We start from the raw sequence: 20,391 nt of genomic DNA on the forward strand, positions 1-20,391 counted from the left end.
TGGTCTTATGACCGTAATAAACTTTTGACCTTTTTTTGATCCTTATTGTACAAAGTCCCTTTGCGTTTCGCCATGGAGCCTTCATTAGGAAGAATCAGAGCATCCACATAGTGATGAAAGCTGGGCGGCGAAACGTGCAGGGACTCCGTGCAACAAGAGATCAGTCAACCGTCACCTGGTGTTTTCCCCTTTGTGTTCTGTCGGCACACTGCTGGGTGCCGCTCATTTCTCCCTTAATTCTAAAATGTAACCCCATCACTGAAAAGGACGGGGAAAGAGCTCCCAGCTTCAAGTGTGAAGACGGTTTCGGGGGATTTAAAAAGGTGCTCTGTGCTGCATGGCCGACACACTGCTAAAGGTGCTCGAGTCTCCTTGGAGGCCGATGGGCCGGCGGCCGCCTCCTTACCTACGAGCGCCAAGATGACCGTGAGCAGAGGGGCTGCGGGGAAGGCGATGGTCATGTTCATCTCCAGCATCTGCAGCAGGTCCACTGGAAAACAGGAGAGGAGTGGCAGGAGGGGTGAGAGAGGGGGGCAGGGCTGGCCACAGCCTCACGTACCTCTAATGGTGGCTCCCTTCCCCTGTCCCAAGAGCATGGCTACCCCTCCTCTCTCGCTCCCCCCCCCCAAACGACAGCTCTTTCTCGCCCCCCAGTCACAGAGGGAGCCGGGGACCCACTGCCTCCAGCTGTCATCCAACCAGAAGTGGGAAAAGAGGCCCGGAAAAAGGCAGACTGTGAGAAGCTGCACCTCAAAGGCCCTCGCCAGTGCCGGCCTGCAGGTCAGAGCTTTGTTCGTGGTCCCCCCCCCCCGGGAAAGGAAGAGGGGTCTTCTCTCTTTTTTTAGCCTCTGTCGGCAACCGGTCCGAGAAGCAGGCGAACTGGCTCTGTCTGATCCCAACCGCCTTCCGACCCCTCTGAAGGACACCGGTTTTCTCCCGGGACAACCAGCAATGCTTACCGATGAAGACGAAGATCTGGTGGTGCGAGTACCGCAAGAGCATGGAGACGGACAGGGTCTGGAAGGGAAGGGAGCGGGCCGGCGTGAGAAAGTTGGGCCCCCTCTGCACAGAGGCAGCGATGTTCCCAACCCTTACAGAGCCGGGTTTATTTTGATCTGGTGGTGCGAGTACCGCAAGAGCATGGAGACGGACAGGGTCTGGAAGGGAAGGGAGCGGGCCGGCGTGAGAAAGTTGGGCCCCCTCTGCACAGAGGCAGCGATGTTCCCAACCCTTACAGAGCCGGGTTTATTTTTTAAGAAACCGGTAATTCCAAATCTTTTTGTTTTAGAGAGGAGGAGGAGGAGAAGAAGAGGAGGAGAAGGAAGAGGAGGAGATTGGATTTATACCCTGCCCTTCACTACCCGAAGGAGTCTCTCAAAAGCGTTCCATTATGAAAACAAAACAAACCCAATGATGGTTTCCTAAATTAAAGGTAGCCATGGATATCATTTAGAACTGTGATCTTTGAAATATGAGGCAATCCTTTGCAATGTGTGAGGCCCGGAGTCTAATTAGGAAGCATGGCCACATCACCCACCAGCAATGCATTGTCCAGTAGTTGTTAAAACCACAGAAGACATGTTGATTAGTGTAGTATTTTAATACCATTACAATGGGAGATTTACAGTGGAATCCTTAACACTCTTTATTGGTATTAACTGCACAGACCTGGGTGGGATTCTGGTAGACCTGTTTAGGATTGCTCTGTCAGTAATGTAGCTGGCAATAATTTGCCTCATTTGCATGTGTTGGAAAGTGTTAAAACTGCTTCCTTCTTAATTGATAGTGAGAACACTTTATGCCATGGCTCAATTATTGTCAAATGCCTTTTAAAATGCAATCTGTCCTCCTGTTAATTACTTATGTAATCACATCTAACACTTCTGGAGACAACCAACTGGAGAGGTGAAAGATGATCAAAGCAACATAGTTGTAAATTGTTGTGGCAATTAGTACAGGTCTTGTACTTAGTCTCTAGGGGCTCTTGTAACTGGAGAAGTGAGTGCTGGAGACAAAATAGCTTGATAAAGAACAGTCTTTTTTGATTTGCCTTATTTTGCTTGCAGCCGATGGGGAATGGAATGAAAGGGTCTTATATCTCATCCCGATATGCCATAAAAGGTTAGAGATGGCAAAAATCCAGTCAATTGAGTCATTCTGAATCACCTAACTATTTCCAGGATTTGATGGACACTTTCTGGTTAGCCAAACAATTCACTGTCTTGGGGGATTTAATAGACACAGATGTTTCAGAAAAGAACATATATCTTATTTCAACCAGTTCCACCTCCATTTCTTAGTAGGACTTTCCTTTAAGCCCATAGATCTCTGCCTTGTACCACATAGTTGGGAGAACTGTAATTCAGTGTTGGTAAAAGTCAAAATAATTCAGATTATTTCTTGTTCATCACAGCAACCAGAAGCTATTTTTGGCTATTTGTGAGGTTATAATTAGGTTCTTCTATTGTTTACCTGTGGTGGAACTGGATACCTTTATTTCTATCACAAATTTCTTTCAAGTACTACATTCTTGCTCAAGCTTTAGCTGCTGCACTCAGCCTGAGGCTTTGTTCAGTGTTTCCTAGACCAGATAAAGAAGAACTGTGCTACATTCAAGCTATTTGACACAGGTTTTAGTTTTGTAGGCAGGTTTTTTTTAAAAAATTACAGCTGGATTTGGAGACTTGCTAAATAAATAGTATGTGATTCATCAACAACTATGCCCCAGCAGTGTTGCAAAATATAACATTATCATATGACATCAGTAATAGAAGAAATACATCTATATATAGTCAAATATGGCCCCTGCCACACGGGGGAGAAAATGCGTGGCCAAAGTGTGGCTTTTGGAAGCCGCACCAAAATAGACACGCCACGGCGGGATCACATGAATCCCCTGAGCCGCGGCGCCGTTGCTCCCCAGCACGATCAGATGCCGTGGAGGAAGCCACGGTCAGAGACCAAGGCAGCCGGCTGCGCATGCGCACTTCGTCCAGGAGCTGGGGATGCGCCGGTAGAAGGACGCACCGATGATCCCACGGCCACGCTTGCTGCGGCCGTTCAGGTAAGACCACCTCTGTCGGTAGTTCTTTTTTGCTGCGGGTTTTTGGGGGTAGGGACGGATCGGGGATGGGTGCGCACCGCTTCCCAGATGTTGCGGTGAGATCGCGCCCGTTTGCTGCGCCCCCGATCCGTCCCTCTCCTGGGCCAAAACTCTCTGTGTGACCAGGACCTAAGTAAGGAGCTGAAACTGCAGCCAGTTGGTAGGTGATGTTGGTAGATAAGGCTGATAGTCTGGAAGGGACTGTGCTACTTTCTTTGAATGACATGAGGCTTTCTGTTGGGTATTACAAGTTGAAAACACTCAGTATATCTGGGGTTAAATGTTTGTTTATGTTACTCACAGGAAGTCACATGTTTTTTATGTAACCAATGTTCTTTAGATGTAGAAAGCCCGGGAATTTTCTCCCTGATCTAGGAATTTGATTGGGACTAAAGTGTCAAGGTGTATTATCATTTTATGGTTCTCTTCCCGTCTTTGTTTGGTGTTCTGAAGAAGAAGAGTAGCCATAATCTCGCTCTTCTAATTTTGTCTTTGTAGAGTAAGGATGTAGCAGATTTTGCTCTGTTGTTATTTTCATCCCAGTTACCCTTCCCATGCTAGAATTTAGTAAAAACTTTATATTTTAATCACACATGGACTCTGAGTCCGAATTATTTTATTCCGGGACTGCTGGACTATTTTATCTCTGCTAAATACCATTTTTTCAATATCTCACTATCACCCAACACTTTCTTTGGTAGGTTGCATTAAAAGCTTGAGAACTGTATTGAAGTAAGTTGTTATGGTTGCCGAAAAGGCTTCCTTTCTGCCTTCAGTTAGGAACTCATGAACTCAGCCAGCCACACTTACCCATAATATGGTAACCCTATTGTAACAAGTTTACTGTGGGTTGCTCTTGTTTGTGTTTAATTCTCTTGTGACTTGCTTTGGGGAGAAAACCTGGCTTATAAATATTTTAATAACTAAAAGAACACAGACACTGTTACATATATTCACAAATATTCATAGTTTGAGTTTTCTGTTAATTTTTAGCTTCTCTTTGGCTGCGATCACATGCACAGTTAGACCAGACATAGGTGCGAATGCCAGGCGGATTTAAATGGTGCAATCAGACAACAACATCTGGGAAGCTCCCCGCTGCTGTCAGCAACCCATTCTGCTCCGTCGCAGAAGTGGAGTTAAAAGACACCAGCGAAAAACTGGTAGTAAACGGGTTGCGATGGACCACGGACGGACTTTCCCGTATCTGATTGCTCCAGCGCGCTCTCATGGTGTTGGGATGGTCTGATCAGGCCATACCGACTCCGTGCTGTTGTCCCCCCCCCCCTTGCAGTATGCACATCATCGCAAACTCCATAGGGAGCCCTCGGTGTGGAGGTGCGATTCATCGATCTCTCATTTAAGCGCATGGGGGGGGAAACAGCACACACAAAAAAGACTCACTCACAGTAGTGTCTGATCACACACTGATGGACTGTGCCTGCAGCTTCAAATGGAGGTGTGATAGTGCAACTGTGGGTCAAATTCCTCCGGAAGAAATACCCTCCCTTCCCCCCATTTTTTCTGGCACATGTGACCGCAACCTTTTATATGAAAAGTGCATACCCCACTTTCACTGCCAGTGGGAGACTGGAGCAGATTGCAACATCATTCTTTCCTCCTCTGTTTTATTCTCACAACAACCCTGTGAGGTAGGCTAGGCAGGGAAACAGTGACTGCCCCAAGGTCACTGAATGGACTTCCATAGTAGAGTGGGGATTGGAACCTGGGTCTCTCAGATCCTAGGCCAACACTCTAACCACTGCACCATGGACATAATCCAAGCAATCCAGTGAACTGTGAGCACACACCCACAGCAGATATTATGGATGATGACTCAAGAGCAAACAGTCATTGCTTGCAGGGTAGCTTTCATGTTCAAATGGGTATGCAAAAACCGAAGCGTTGCTTCTTATGCCCTTAGAAGGTATTTTACTGGACTGCAGTTTAGCCACAAAGGTAATCAATCATTTATGAAATGGTTTATCTCCCTGGCCTTTTCTCTGTAGTTTTCAAATGTTGTCCCCCAAGTATAGTTTCATGTACTTTCTAAAGCTGTATCCACATGGAGATGATTCTTGATTTCCCCAGCATCACTGCAGTGAATGTAAAGTTCTTCAGGTAGTTCACCTGAATTTGCTTCAGATTTTGATAACCTATGCTGCCAATTTGGGATTGTGTGAAAACACCCTGAGAAATGCATTTGTGTCTTAGCAACACTCCTTGGGTTTTGCTCAAAATCTTTCCAGTGTTTCACCTGAACAGTTCCCAGATTTATTCTGCATTTCTGTACACAAGGAATTGTGAATTGTGCGTACGGGAGTGGATGATAATTTATTACAAAGGGAACAAGATGTTTTGTAAAAATAATAAAACAATTGCTTCTATATTGAGGAACGGAGTCCTTGTAAAAGAACTGGGTCAATGGCCACCTGGGTCTACTTCATGGTGAACTAAAAAAATATTTCTCTGGGAGGCCAGGGCTGGCTTGCTCTCATAACTGCAGTTTATTGGCCCATTGGCTCAAGAAAGCCTAAATACCAGGGAAAGTCAATACTGTATCACAACACTCCATAGCTAACACCTGGAATATATTCTCCAGAGTGAAAACAGCAGGGAACTGACCAGAAATAACCTCACTCATATTATTGCTTCAATTAGACCAAAACAGCTTTCTCTTTGAAAACTTAATAATAAACACTGCAGGTCATTCAGTTGTTCAGAATCCCATTGGGAAGGCAAAGCAGATGGAGCCCTTTAGTGAGAACTTTCGCTGTCATAGAGACAAGAGGCACGAATCAGGAGAGATATTGATTTTAATTGGAACCAACAGCACCTACATGCTGCCTTAATAACCATGTCATCATATAAAAAATTCTTCCCTCCATTCCCCCCCCACCTCAACTGTCTGCCAGCAAGAATGAAAGAAATACCTTTGCCATTAATAACTGTGTCTTTTCCAGGTTCATTGCTTATTCTGGCACTCTCTACCAGGCATAGGTACATTTCACAGATTCTATGTGTAGCAGAAGCATGGGGGGGCTCTATGTAAACACACTTTGCATGGTTTCGTAAGAGGCAGAGTGTATGGCTAGGGTTTATTTAGTGGTAAACTGGATATGAAGAGAACAGGTAACAAAAAGCAAACCTCTCTCCTTACAGGCAAATCACCTGTTATATATTTTCACCTTTTGGATGAACTCTGTTTCTCATAAATTCATTGAACCAGTCTCCCTTTTCCCTTGACTAAGCAAAACTGTGCTATCATTTTCCTTTTCCAAAACATTTTCCAGTTACCTTTTCCCCCATCCCAGTGTCCACTAAATTAAAATAAAAGAAAACATGAAGGATGCACTTTTGTTCAGCAGTGTAAGGAGGAAAAGGACTCGTAGTGCAATTTGCAGTAGAAATTTCTTTACTGAAATTGTTTTATTGTGAGAATGATATTTACACTACCAATTAGCTATTTCTCAGCTAGCCTGCAACCTCTGGGCAGTTCATTTACCGGCTCTAAACTCATCATTTGTTAAAAAAAAATTGCTATTATAATTCTATTAACAAAGGAGGTGGAGGAGGAGGAGGAGGAGGAGGCAATGACTACAAACATGGATGGCTTCAAGAGGGGATTGGATAAACATATGGAGCAGAGATCCATCAGTGGTATAGATAGGAACTCTTGGTCTGGGGCAAGTGATGCCCTGTTTTCTTGGTGCTGGGGGAGGGGGGCAACAGTGGGAGAGCTTCTAGTGTCCTGGCCCCACTGGTGGACCTCCTGATGGCACCTGGTATTTTTGGTCACTGTGTGACAGAGTGTTGGACTGGATGGGCCATTGGCCTGATCCAATACCGGCTTTTCTTATGTTCTTATGTTTATGTTTAAGAAGAAGAAAAAGAGTTGGTTTTATACCCCACTCTTCACTACCGGAAGGAGTCTCAGAGTGGCTTATAACTGCCTTCCCTTCCTCTCCCCTCTGAGAGAACTGTGACTGACCCAAGGTCACCCAGCTGGCTTCATATGGAAGAGTGAGGAATCAAACCTGGTTCTCCAGATTAGAATCTGCCACTCTTAACCACTAGACCAAACAGGCTCTCTTAGCACCATTTTAGCACCCTTTTCTCAGCATTTGGTCTCTGAGGGGTAAATCTGAGAAGAGGAGTTTAAAGGTTTCTAGCTAGAGCTAGCTAAAACTGCTATGCAGCCTTATTGGAATGTGTATGTGTGTGTGTGGGGGGGGGGTTCATGTACAATTTCATCCTGGGAACTGGATGCAGGATCAGTGGTGTGATTTTTAAATCTGCCAGTGTTCAGCTGTCTGTGATATGAGTTATGACTACCAAAAAGGGCAAGTGTTTGAGGGGTCGGAGAGGGCAAATTTTCCAATTTTCTTTAGTATCTATTTAATAACATGAACAGTGTTCCTTTTAGATGTGTTGTGAGAACTGATTCTTTGGTTGGAAACTGAACAGAGAACATGGTTTAGAATCTTTGTTTCCCTAAAGCTACTGAATTATGCTTACCTATTAAGAGCCAGTTTGGTGTAGTGGTTAAGTGCGCGGACTCTAATCTGGGAGAACCAGATTAGACATCACAGGGTGTCTGTTGTGGGGAGGGGAAGGGAAAGGAGTTTGTAAGCCACTCTGAAACACCTTTCAGTAGTGAAGGGCGGGGTATAAATCCAATCTCTTCTCCTTCTTCTTCTATTTGAAGTTCAGTAGAACAAATTTAGAGTCCAGTGGCACCTTTGAGACTAAAAGGTATTTAAGGCCACTGGTCTCTAAATTTGTTCTACTGCTTCAGACCAACACAGCTGACCACCTGGAACGATTTGAAGTTCAGTATCTGCAGAAGTGTGCTTGTCCACCAAGGCTTATACCGTGAATAAAGCTTTGTTGGTCTTAAAGGTGCCACTGGACTCAAACTTTGTTCTATTTGAAGTTGAGCCACTGACTTCACAAGAATGGGTGCAGCACAGTGGCTAAGAGAATGATCTGTGATCCAGAAGGTGGCTTTTTAAAATCTCATCTTCAGCACAAACTCAATAGGTGCCCTTAGGCAAGTCAGTATTTATTTATTGATTTGATTTGATTTATACCTTGCCCTCCCCGCCAAAGCAGGCTCAGGGAGGTTTACATAAAAATCTGTAAACAGAAAAAACAAATAAATCAAAATATAAGTAAAAACATGACATAAAGTGCTAGTATATGACAATGGTGAAGCATTGGTAGTATCAAAATAATAGGAGTACAGTCAGCAAATCAATCTTACGGTGATCTCTCAATCTGGGCCATTTTGGCTGTAGATGATGGTGTTGATGATATTGGTGTTATTGGGGCTAGGGCCTTAATTTATTAAGTGTGGCTCATTAGTCGAAGGCCTGGTGGAAGAGCTCCATCTTACAGGCCCTGCAGAACTGTAAAAGGTCCTGCAGGGTCCTGAGATCTTCCGGGAGCTCATTCCACCAGCTAGGAGCCGCTACTGAAAAGTCCCTGGCCCTAGTTGATGCCAGCATAACGTCATTAGGGCCTGGAAGGGCCAGACAGTTTTGGGCTCGATTCAAAATCTATTGCCTTTATTATTTAGGATTTATGACCTTTCCATGGGGCTTGTAAGGCAGAGATGTTCCTCCAGGCCTTTGGTTGAGGACGGCGACGGGTCAGCAGCTAAACTGGCACTCTCATACCTCCCATCTCCCTTCACCCTATCCCGTTAGGAGGCTACGGGGAAGCTGCAATTTTGGAATAGACCTTCTGTTATATATTGATTCTATTATTCCAGCTTTAACTTAATCTAAATACGGTTCAAGGTGCTGGTTGTTACCTTTAAAGCCCTATATGGCCGGGGATCTACTTACCTAAGGGACCGCCTTTCCCCACATGTGCCCCAGAGAACATTAAGATCTGGATCCCAAAATCGCCTGGCTCTTACGGGCCCTAAAGAGGCCAGGATGGCTCCAACGAGGGCCAGGGCCTTCTCTGTGGTGGCCCCCCCACCGGTGGAATGAGCTCCCGGATGACATCAGGGCCCCGCGGGACCTTTTGCAGTTCTGCAGGGCCTGTAAAACGGAGCTCTTCCACCAAGCCTTCAAGTAAGGGGCCGCCTTAACATTACGGCCCTGGCCCTAATATCAACATCTTCACCAACCTGACTGTAACCAACACCTTTACCAGCCAGATGACTAACAGCTTGGCAGAGCCTGGGAGGCGGCCACTCAAATGAAATGAAGACAGAAGGTCGCCATCTTGTATTATGATCATGTTTTTACATTATAATCTTACTTTAAATGCTGTTTTAATATATACTGAACGTTTAATGTATTTGTTTATAAATATGTTGTTCGCGGCCCTGAGACTGCTACGTCGGGGAGGTGCGGGATATAAATTTAAATATAAATAAATAAAATAAATCTTGTAAACCGCCCTGAGCCCTACCCGCAGGAAAGGGCGGTCCAGAAGTCTAAATAAATAAATTTTAAAAACAGAAACGTTCAGGAGGGCATTTTTTATGAAGGGAGCAGGGTCGTTGATAAGGTTTGCAAGGCTTCAAGGAGCTCTCACTGCTTTGCTCACTTGCATACACGATGCCGTTGCTCTGTGCATCTAATTCTGCAATCCAGTTCCGTTTCATCGCTCGCTGCCTGCGTTATACTGTTTTTGTATTTAGCACACTGCTTTAGTGCACCTTGCCGATTTTGTCATTCTGTTTCACTGCACTGCTGATGGCAGAGCTCTGACCGCGTTAAGTTTCAACTGTGCAGTCACCTTAAGTCTCCTAAAGAAAGGTGGAATTATAAACGAAGTAAACAAAGACATCTGCGGGCAGGCGCTTGGTCACGTCACAGACACCCCGACAGACACAGCAAGAAAGGGGGGGGGACGCTTCGCCCCTGGAGCCCTGGAAGCTCCCGCATCCATTTCCAAACTTACCCAGGGTCACCACCATGAAGCCGAGGCGCTGGCGGGTGCTCTGAGACAGGCGCAGAAAGCCGTACTCCAAGGAATACTCCACGATATACTCTTCCTGGGGCCACACTGCAAGTGGAAAGGGGGGAACAGGAGGTCAAGAGGCTGGACACAATGAGATGCGGCCATGGCAGAGGATGGCCGCCCGCTGCAAGGAAACCGGGTGAACAGACAGCATAATCCAGCAGATTTAAAAACACACACATTGGAGTGGACCATTTATTTCGGAGAACTTATATCATCTTGTTACTTCACAATTCTGTGGCTAATTAAGAACATAAGAACATGTCCAACAAAAATACTAGGTGCCATCAGGAGGTCCAGAAGTGGGGCCAGGACACTAGAAGCCCCCCCCCCACTGTGCCCCCCCCCAAGCACCAAGAATCACTTGCCCCAGCCTGAGAGTTCCTGTCTATAACTTGTGGGTAATAGTCTCTTGAAGCCGTCCGTGGCTTGTAGCCACCACCACCTCTTGTGGCAGTGAATTCCATGTGTTCATCACTCTTTGGGTGAAGAAGTGCTTCCTTTTATCCGTTCTAACCTGACTGCTCAGCAATTTCATGGAGTGCCCACGAGTTCTTGTATTGTGAGAAAGGGAGGAAAGTACTTCTTTCTCAACCTGCTCTATCCCATGCATAATCTAGATCATAATTCTAGATCTCAGAGCAAATAGAGTAATGATGTTGGTCACGGGACTGACTAAGAGGTATCAACGTTTGTCTTATTTTATAGCCCTATATAAATCTGTCAAAAAGGGAACACAGTACTGCTGATACCAAGAAAAAAAATTCACTGTGAAAAAGCAATTTCTAACAATTATATTTAAAGACCTGTGCAAACTTATTTGCCTGATAATTACTTTAAAGTTAAGTACAATATTGTAATAGAAGTAAGCTTTATAAAGTGGGAATCTGAACGTGCATGCACAGCATGGCTTAACGAAATAAATCTTAAACATGTGTACCATGTCAAAAGACAAGCCCCAACAAAGTGCAAGACAGAATGCATGTCAAACCAGGTTGCTTAGCGTCATACACCTCAAAAAAAAAATTCAGGCACCGAGATGACTTGTATTTTCTGTGCTTTTGGCAAGCGATAAGAACATGAGATAAGCCAATGTTGGATCAGTCCAATGGCCCATCCAGTCCAACACTCTGTCACACGGTGGCCAAAAATACCAGGTGCCCTCAGGAGGTCCAGCAGTGGGGCCAGGACACTAGAAGCCCGCCCACTGTTGACCCGCCCAAGCACCAAGAATACAGAGCATCACTTGCCCCAGAGTTCCTATCTATATCTTGTGGCTAATAGCCACTGATGGACTTCTGCTCCATATGCTTATCTAATTCCCTCTTGAATGATTTAAACCACAGATATATAGCAAAGTAACGTGTTTCCCAGGTAAGGTCACGTTTCCAATCTTCATTATAGCCCATCATTTACTATCGCGCTTAAGAAAAATATAATTAAGGTGGCTCACAGGCTTCCCCCCCCTCCAAAAAGTTAGGCATGATGCATGTTAGCTGTACTGGGCAATGCTATTTCTGTAACTTGCCAGTGGTGGGTGTTATCCAAGTACAGTGGTAATGAAGAAGAAGAAGAGACTGGATTTCTACCCCACCCTTCACTACCCAAAGGAGTCTCAGAGTGGCTTACAAACGCCTTTCCCTTCCCCTCTCCACAACAGACACCCTGGGAGGTAGGTGGGGCTGAGAGAGTTCTGACAGAAACTGGTCTTTTTCAAGAACAGCTGTGCCAGAACTATGGCTTGCCCAAGGTCATCCAGCAGGTGCAAGTGGAGGAGTGGGGAATCAAATCCAGTCCTCCCAGATCAGAGTCCGCGCTCTTAACCACTACACCAAAATGCCCTTGTGCACTTAAGTTTTGGGGAAAGGTCCACAAACAGGTAGAACCGGGATGTGAAATGGTGGCGTCTCTAAGGCCAGTTGTTTCCTCATTAAGTTACACTGCATGATTTCCTAAAAGACTGAAGGTAGTTCTCTTATATTTAATTTCTGCAGCCAGGGCGGTAATACCTAGTAAGACTGGAAGCAGAATAATGCTCCAAGTACGCAAGAATGGTTAGAGAAAATTAAGGAAATGCATGTTAATTTAACGCCCTCTCGTTTACAGAGAGGAAGGTGTTTGCTTTAACTGGAATCTTCATGAGTCCCTGTAATTGACTGGATAACTCAATAATGCATATAAATGGTGGTAATACAAATTTTCCGTTTATTGTCTTTGGATGAGAAAATAAGCATCAAATCATTCTGGACAGGGGGAAAGGGACGAACAGTTGTGCCCTCTCGGAAGAGGCGTTCCTGACTGAGAGAAACGGGGAGGGGACGTCTCTTCTACGGTAGCTTTGCCAGTACTGGTGTAAAAAAAATAAAATAAAAGTGCCTGTTCGAAAAGGTGAATAAATGGGCATCCTATACGAATTAATCAGAAGGTCTTTTTGTCAGTGCAGCAGACTTACACGGAATGATACCCACCGACAGCTATTGTCCAGGATAACAAAATGGAACCTCAATATTCAGAAGCAGTTTACCCTCTGAACAACAGGGGCAAATCAGCCATCGCTTTCATATTCTAACTGCAAGGTTTATCTAAAAGCAGCTCTGCTGCGTCAGTCAAACGCTCCGGAAGCCTGCTTCTCACGGAGGCCGACGTCTCCCCCTATTGCTGAATTCCGGCATCCGGTATTCAGAGATACTCCGCCTCTGAACATGGAGGTTTCAGTTAGCCCATTATGGCTACCTGTCATTGATCGGTCTCTATCCCCATGGGAATACCCTTTTACGGACACCCAAGCGAGTGCCCAACACTGCATCCAGTGGCAGTGAGTTCCACAAGTTAACAATTGCGCTGTGTGAAGAAGCACTTCCTCCTGTCTGTTCTACACAGTTTCACTGCAGAGCCATCTTCCCAGAGGGGTTTGGGGCTGGGTGCTGCCGGGAGGACATGAACCTGAAGCTGAACACAGCAGGAAGGGGGGGGTGGGGGGCTTCCTCCTGCCAACTCCCAACCTGATGGCCAAGAGCCAAGGAGGGACGCTGAGCAACATTCTGTGAAGGGCTTAGAACGGTAAAGGTCCACAGCAGTCAAGCTCCGGGGGAGGTCGTCGTGCAAAGCCCCACGCTTATCTGCTGAAGCGCAGAGATCCCGGCTTTTACTTCAAACACCCAAAGGGACACAGACCCGCTGCTGACAGCCACCCGGGCTTTGAATGGCTTCATTTAAAAAGAAGAAAGAAAACCTCGGAGAGTTCGCATTTAACGGCCACAGCTGCCGACAGAGCTGTTCGCCACGGATCAGGAGGCGAGGCTTTTGATGGATTTTAACGGAAAAGGCTATTTGGAAAAGGCCACCGAAAGCACAGCTGAACGGGCAGGGGCTGCTGGGGGGAGGGAACAGGATTGATTTTCGACACGGGACGACGACCCCCCCCACCCCCGGTCTGTGCTGACAGGTTTTTTGTTGGGGACTGAAAACAAATCGGACAGTATCATGATGCCCCTGTACAAATTGATGGTGCGGCCTCATTTGGAGTACTGTGTACAGTTCTGGTCACTGCACCTCAAAAAAGATGTCACTGCATTGGAAAAAGTGCAGAAAAGGGCAACTAAAATGATTAAGGGGGTGGAATGCCTTCCTTATGAGGAAAGGTTAAAGCAGTTAGGGTTTTTTAGCTTGGAGAAATGACGACTGAGGGGTGACACGATAGAAGTTTACAGAACTATGCATGGGATAGAGAAGGCAGAGAAAGAAGTCCTCTTCTCCCTTCCTCACAATACAAGAACTTGTGGTGGGCACTCAATGAAATTAACGAGTAGCAGGGGTCATTTTGTAGAAAAAGAGGTACAAGTGCTCATTAGCATAACTCATTAGCATATGTCACGCCCCCTGACATCACCGGAAGTGTGGCAGAAGGCAACACCCACTGCTCAGGCTACACTGGACTGTTTTGGATTGCTAGCTACATGTGCCCACCCCCTGGGCTCTTTACTGCCGGAGCGCCACTCCTGTGCGCTCCTGCAGGAAATGACCCCTGAGTAGTAGTCTTAGAACAGACAAAAGAAAGTACTTCTTTAACATGGGGAATTCACTGCTGCAGGAAGTGGTGGTGGCTACAAGTAGAGACAGCTTCAAGTGGGGCCTGGATAAACATCTGGAGCAGAGGTCCATCCGTGGCTATGAGCCACAAGGTATAGATGGAACACTCTGGGGCAGGGGTGCTCTGTATTCTTGGTGCTTGGGGGGGGGCAACAGTGGGAGGGCTTTGGGAGTTCTGGCTCCACTGTGGACCTCCTAATGGCACCTGGATTTTGGACACTGTTTGACAAAGAGTGCTGGACTGGATGCGCCATTGGCCTGATCCAACATGGCTTCTCTCGTGTTCTTATGCTTCGCAGGCTGATGTTACAACCTTTCCCTAAGTCCCCCCCAACAGGGCAGATGCCTTCCTTCTCCTGTGGGTGCTGAGGTCACCACAGGGAGGCCCAATCTTGAGTCCCCCACAAACAGCCCAGCTTTCTCTCCCTCTTTGCGCATCTCCCTCCCACAGAAGGCCCGCCGGACTCACTCCCCAGCCATCTCCGAATGCTGATTAAGATCCTGTCGTTCAGAGGTGCCTTTTGCTTAATCCAGGTATGCAAAGTAGTCCACAAAGATGTCATTGGCCTAAAAAAATTATTACTAGCCTTGCCAGTCAAACAGTCCTGGACTTCCAAGTCCACAACAAGTGAGCACCAACTCTTCCAAATTAAAAACCTCCCCCCTCGTCTAGTCACCTAGAACCTGAATCCGACTCGCTAGCGACGAGCACCTTTTTATAACCCGTTGTCTGCAGCTTCGTTGGGCTAATTTCTCTGGGGGTCAGGGTTTTATCTGGGCCAGCGGCTGCCGTGCCAGCCATTATTGCCTTAAATGGTCCTGTTTTTCCCTTTATCCATTTTAAACTGCACTCTAAGCTCCCTCAAGAGCCCTGAGTGGGGTAGAAGACAGGGAATACCCTTCAAGAATAATAAATAGCCAGCAAGGATTTATACCAAGGCTTTGATTATTCCCTGGCTCCCACTCCCAATTTTCCCAAAGGAAAGCATGGACGTAAGGATTTCAAATGGGCACAGGGCAAGTTAGACCAGCCCATCAAAAATTATTCCAACTGCAAATCTGGGGAGGGGAAAATGCATTTGGGCCTCTCTGCTGCAGAGAGATCTAATTTCTGAACGGCCCTGTCAGTAATTAAACAGGAGCAGTCTTCTTTGGCTTGCATTCTCAGCAAGCTCTGAACTGTCCACCCCGACGCTGCGGTTGAGGAATTTTTAACTGCTCTGAGATGTGTTCCTTCCAAAAGGCCACTGCCTTTGTTCCCGGGATTCAAACGCAGAAGCCATTAATCTATTTTTCTTTGGGGATGTCCAACTTCTCTGGGGCCTTCGCTTTCTCTCCTCTTAAACCGTTTGCCAAGTCACCCACTTCTCTCTCTGGGAATTGCAGTTCTGTGATCCGGAGGGCTAGGGATCTTCAGAAGGGAAATCTCATTCCCTGAAGAGTAATTGGGGGTGGGGAGAAGCAGGAGGAGAGAGGAAGCCATAGCAGTTACAAATGTACATGGGAGGGACTGTGGCTCAATGGCAGAGCCTCTGCTTGGCGTACAGAAGGTTCCAGGTTCAATCCCCGGCACCTCCAGTTAAAAGTGCCAGGCAGCAGGTGATGTGAAAGACCTCTGCTTGAGACCCTGGAGTGCCACTGCCCCTGTCTGAGTAGGCAATACTGACTTCGATGGACTAAAGGTCCGATTCAGTATAAAGCAGCTTCATGTGTAGCACAGAAATACACTTAGGGATCAAGAAAAACTCCTCGCTAATTGATCCCCCACCAATTCATCTGCCATTGCACTTCTCTCACGCTGAGGACTGGGGTGCGCTGGCAGGCTGCAAGAGAACTGCCAAAAGGAAAAAAAGGTACACAAAAGGCAAGCACCTGTTCACAGAGGCTGCCCGCTGAACCTCTGCACGAGTCAGGGGTTGTCAGCTTTCCAAGCGTAAGACACACCCAGGAAAGCAATTTGTACAGAAGGAGGGTGTTTATGGGCAATTGCTTTCATGAGGCATGCTTTGGTGATGGACGGAGTCTGGCGGTGAGCAGCAACTCACACAGGTACACAACGGGTCACCCTCTGCAGGGGGGCATACCTAATTTTTACTGTTGGACACTGCCCTGAGCCCTGTATTACAGGGGAGGGCAGTTTCGAAATCTAATCTAATAAATAAATAAACCTGCCCTGAACCAATCAAACCTCTCCCAACGTCGAGACCTTCTAAGATACCTGCTCACTGCATCTCTAGGAGGCGCACTGCTGTAAGTTATATTGCCTTCCCATCGGGACCCATACCCAGGGCGCAGAATCCTTAATCTCACACTTTCTTAAAGCCACCCTGTACAGGAAAAACAGTGATGCACATCTGCAATTTTTATTCATGGGGGAGGGAAGGATTGTCCCTCAGGCGTCAGGACTCGGAAGTGCGGGAGACGCCAATTTAATACCAACTCTTTCAGCGTGAACTTCTGTTAAGTAAACGCAGCCCACTTCTTGCACACCCATACTAGGTGCCGTTCACCCCAAAGAACTGCCAAAAGGAAAAAAAGGTACACAAAAGGCAAGCACCTGTTCACAGAGGCTGCCCGCTGAACCTCTGCACGAGTCAGGGGTTGTCAGCTTTCCAAGCGTAAGACACACCCAGGAAAGCAATTTGTACAGAAGGAGGGTGTTTATGGGCAATTGCTTTCATGAGGCATGCTTTGGTGATGGAAGGAGTCTGGCGGTGAGCAGCAACTCACACAGGTACACAACAGGACACCCTCTACAGGGGGGCATACCTAATTTTTACTGTTGGACACTGCCCTGAGCCCTGTCTTACAGGGGAGGGCAGTTTCGAAATCTAATCTAATAAATAAATAAATAAACCTGCCCTGAACCAATCAAACCTCTCCCAACGTTGAGACCTTCTAAGATACCCGCTCACGGCATCTCTACGAGGCACACTGCTGTAAGTTATATTGCCTTCCCTTTGGGACCCATACCCAGGGCGCAGAATCCTTAATCTCACAGTGATGCACATCTGCAATTTTTATTCATGGGGGAGGGAAGGATTGTCCCTCAGGCGTCAGGACTCGGAAGTGCGGGAGACGCCAATTTAATACCAACTCTTTCAGCGTGAACTTCTGTTAAGTAAACGCAGCCCACTTCTTGCACACCCATACTAGGTGCCGTTCACCCCAAACTTAACAGCAAAACATTTTCAAGTCCCATTAAAGCCCCAGAGGGTTTCAAGTGCTGCCAGACAGCTAGATCAACGGTTTTAACAACGTACAGAAAGGTCAGGCTGGAGGAGCAGATGGAGGAAAGGAGTCATGAGTGCTAAAGAGGTGACAAAAGATGAGAAAAGGAAGGATTCGAGAAGGTGAGAGGAAAGCAGGATGGGAGGGGTGGGAGGAAGCGAAGGCCCAGGCGCGTCTCTTTACCTGCTTTGGCCAGCATCTCAAACTCGGACATGGTCTCGCTGAGAGGCTGCATACCTTTAGGGGCCGTCTCGCTGCCGAACGAGAACTCCTGGCTTTTGTTCTGGGCCAGCACCTTGGCACCGCCAGACCGGGGCGGCTTGAAGAACAGCTTTGGCTCGATATCTAACTCAAACTGTTAGCAGGGGGAAGGGGGGAAAAAAGAATTAGAGCCGGAAGAATTCAAACAGATCCCAGGCCGGGCAAAACAGCTTAAGGCAGGGGGTCCCCAACCAATTCTCCCTCTAAGCTGTGGAGTCTTGTGAGCAAAAATTCCACTTTGTGTGCTCCTGGCATTAAACTTGTGAGCGAGCGATTTGACTGCTGCAAAAATCAGTTTGCTCTGGAGCCAGTTTGCTCTGAGCTGAGGCAAAAATGTGTGAGCCGGGGGCTAAAAAACGATGAGCTAGCTCACACCAACTCAGCTTGGGGGGGGACACTGTCCCGAACCTTTTTGCGCCTGCGGGTACCCTTTGGGATTCTGACGCTGGATGGAGGGGCGCAACCACAAAATGGCTGCTGCAAGAGGCAGGGCGACCACGAAATCTTGGAGAGTGAGATCGTGCATAACTCTAAGCTCTTCCAATGTGTCAGACAGAAGCTCCATTTAACAGGATGCCTTTTACAATGAACGTATTGTTTTAAAGTATTTTCTGGCATACACAGCTTTATCTTCAGGCTGTACCATGGAGATCAGACCTCCAGTGGCCAATCAAAAGCCCCAGCTGGCCCCACCCATTTTCGAATAATACTTGACGGGCGCCACAAAAAGCGTCTGTGGGCATCAGGATGCCCAGGGGCACCATGTTGGGGAACCCCCAGCTTAAGGCAACTCAGGAGCTTCAAGGGCTGAAGAATGCCGCAGCTCACGCCAGGCGCTGGTTTAGACCCTGACGGCCCAAATTCAGGTCCTAGGCAGTGTTCCCGCTAAGCTGAGTTCGTGTGAGCCAGCTCACACTTCTTTAGCCTCCGGCTCACGCGTTGTTGTCTTAGCTCAGTAAGGAGGGCTCCAGAGCAAGCTAATGTATGCAGCAGCCAAGTCGCTCGCTCACAACTTTGATGCCAGCAGCTCACAAAGCAGAATTTTTGCTCACAGGACTCCCACAGCTTAGAGGGAGCACTGAGTTCCTGCCTTCTTTCGAGGCCACCCACCCATGAAGGTGACCCAGATTTTGGGAAGCCAAATACCAAATATGTACCTTCAGAAAAGGCCCAGATGGATCCAGCATCTTGCTTCCCACAGTGCCTACTGAGAAGGCGAACAAACATGACACAAAAGACACCCCCCCCCATTTTCACCCTGCAGCAACTGGTGTTCACAGCCTCTAAACATGGAGGTTCCATTGAGCGATCCCAGCCATTCGATACTGGGGGTGGGGGAGCCGATCCGCTATGAATTCATTGAATCCCCGTTGAAAGCTCTCTCAGGGAAGTGCTGGTAACAACATTAACTGGCGGTATGTTCTGTAAGTAACACTGCACGAGGAATCATTTTCCCTTTGAGCCCAGATTGTGGCTCCGTCACAGAACATACACATTTCTCCCCCACTCTAATCAAGCCAATTATATTCGGCATCGCACCCTTGCATCCTGCCTCTTTTCTTTGCCACGCCCCTCCCGCCTGGGATATATAAGGGCTCAGAGAACTCCGTTCCTACTTGTATCTGATGAAGGAAGCTTCGACTCTTGAAAATCCTGAAAACCTTGTTGGTATCTAAGGTGCCGACTGGCATTGAACTTAGCACAATCACAGAACAAATTTCTTTAAAGAGATGTGACCCTGTCCTGCCAAAAACACACACACACACACACACACCGCGTTCTGGCCTTTACGTGAAGTGCTTTTCTTCAGCGGGGCTGTCTTGCTTACAGAACCAGTGCAGAACAGAGCCCGAGTGTTCTCTGCATGCTGTTGGTGGTGATTATTCTGAACTGCGAAACAATTCTGACTTGCAAAGCGTGTGTGCAGGGGGGGGGGAGGAAGTGCAAAGTCAATAGTAAACTGGCTTGCCCTTGGGAGGATGACTAAAGGAGAGCAACAGCGCCACCTGCAGGTAAGATGGTAAGCTCTCTGCCAACTTGGGGGACTGACCACCCCCCCAGCTATACGGAAGAACACGACTATTGAGTGATGGAGAGAGAAGAGACCTTCACAGACTGGCCTGAGAGTGCACCAGGAATGCAGAGGGTCAGTTAAAGGAGTTCAGTCCATGGGAGGGGCTGTGGCTCACTGCCAGAGCATCTGCTTGGCATGCAGAAGTTCCCAGGTTCAATCCTCAGCATCTCCAGTTGAAAGGACGAGGAAGGAGGTGATGTGAAAGACCCCCGGCCTGGGAACCTGGAGAGCTGTAAAGTGAGACTGTGGCTCAGTGGTAGCGCCTCTGCTTGGCATGCAGAAGGTCCCAGGTTCAATCCTTGGCATCTCCAGTTGAAAGGACCAGGCAGGAGGTGATGTGAAAGACCTTGGCCTGAGACCCTGGAGAGCTATAAAGAGGGACTGTGGCTCAGTGGTAGAGCATCTGCTTGGCACACAGAAGGTCCCAGGTTCAATCCTCGGCATCTCCAGTTAAAAGGACCGGGGTGAGATTTCCAAGCTGATGTTACCGCCTTGCTATTCCTCACAAACCCCCGCCCCCTGGCCAGCTGGCATTTAATATAAGGCTGCTAGCTGCAGTTTTGCTTCCAACTAGCCAACAGCTGTGAACAATGCCAAGGCCCACGATCTTCCGGCTTCACAGCCCAGAGTTGCTTTGCCAGGAGTGTCG

At 47.3% G+C, this 20,391-nt stretch overlaps 1 protein-coding gene across 1 annotated transcript in view; it reads right to left on the bottom strand.

Moving 5' to 3' along the window:
- Positions 1-350: 350 nt before the first annotated feature.
- LOC107124002 (membralin-like) overlaps positions 351-20,391 on the bottom strand; it is a gene marked incomplete at its 3' end in the record, with an annotated part of 41,898 nt that continues 21,857 nt past the window's right edge. The window contains exons 3-6 of the mRNA XM_015427376.1: positions 17,645-17,762; positions 10,028-10,132; positions 960-1,157; positions 351-490 (exon numbers count right to left, since the gene is read on the bottom strand). Of these exons, the coding sequence (XP_015282862.1) occupies positions 351-490; positions 960-1,157; positions 10,028-10,132; positions 17,645-17,762 (561 nt within the window). The remainder of the gene's footprint in view (positions 491-959; positions 1,158-10,027; positions 10,133-17,644; positions 17,763-20,391) is intronic.

Source organism: Gekko japonicus, unplaced genomic scaffold (genome assembly GCF_001447785.1).
Source record: "Gekko japonicus isolate JY-2015 unplaced genomic scaffold, Gekko_japonicus_V1.1 scaffold2236, whole genome shotgun sequence".
NCBI classification, from domain to species: domain Eukaryota; kingdom Metazoa; phylum Chordata; class Lepidosauria; order Squamata; family Gekkonidae; genus Gekko; species Gekko japonicus.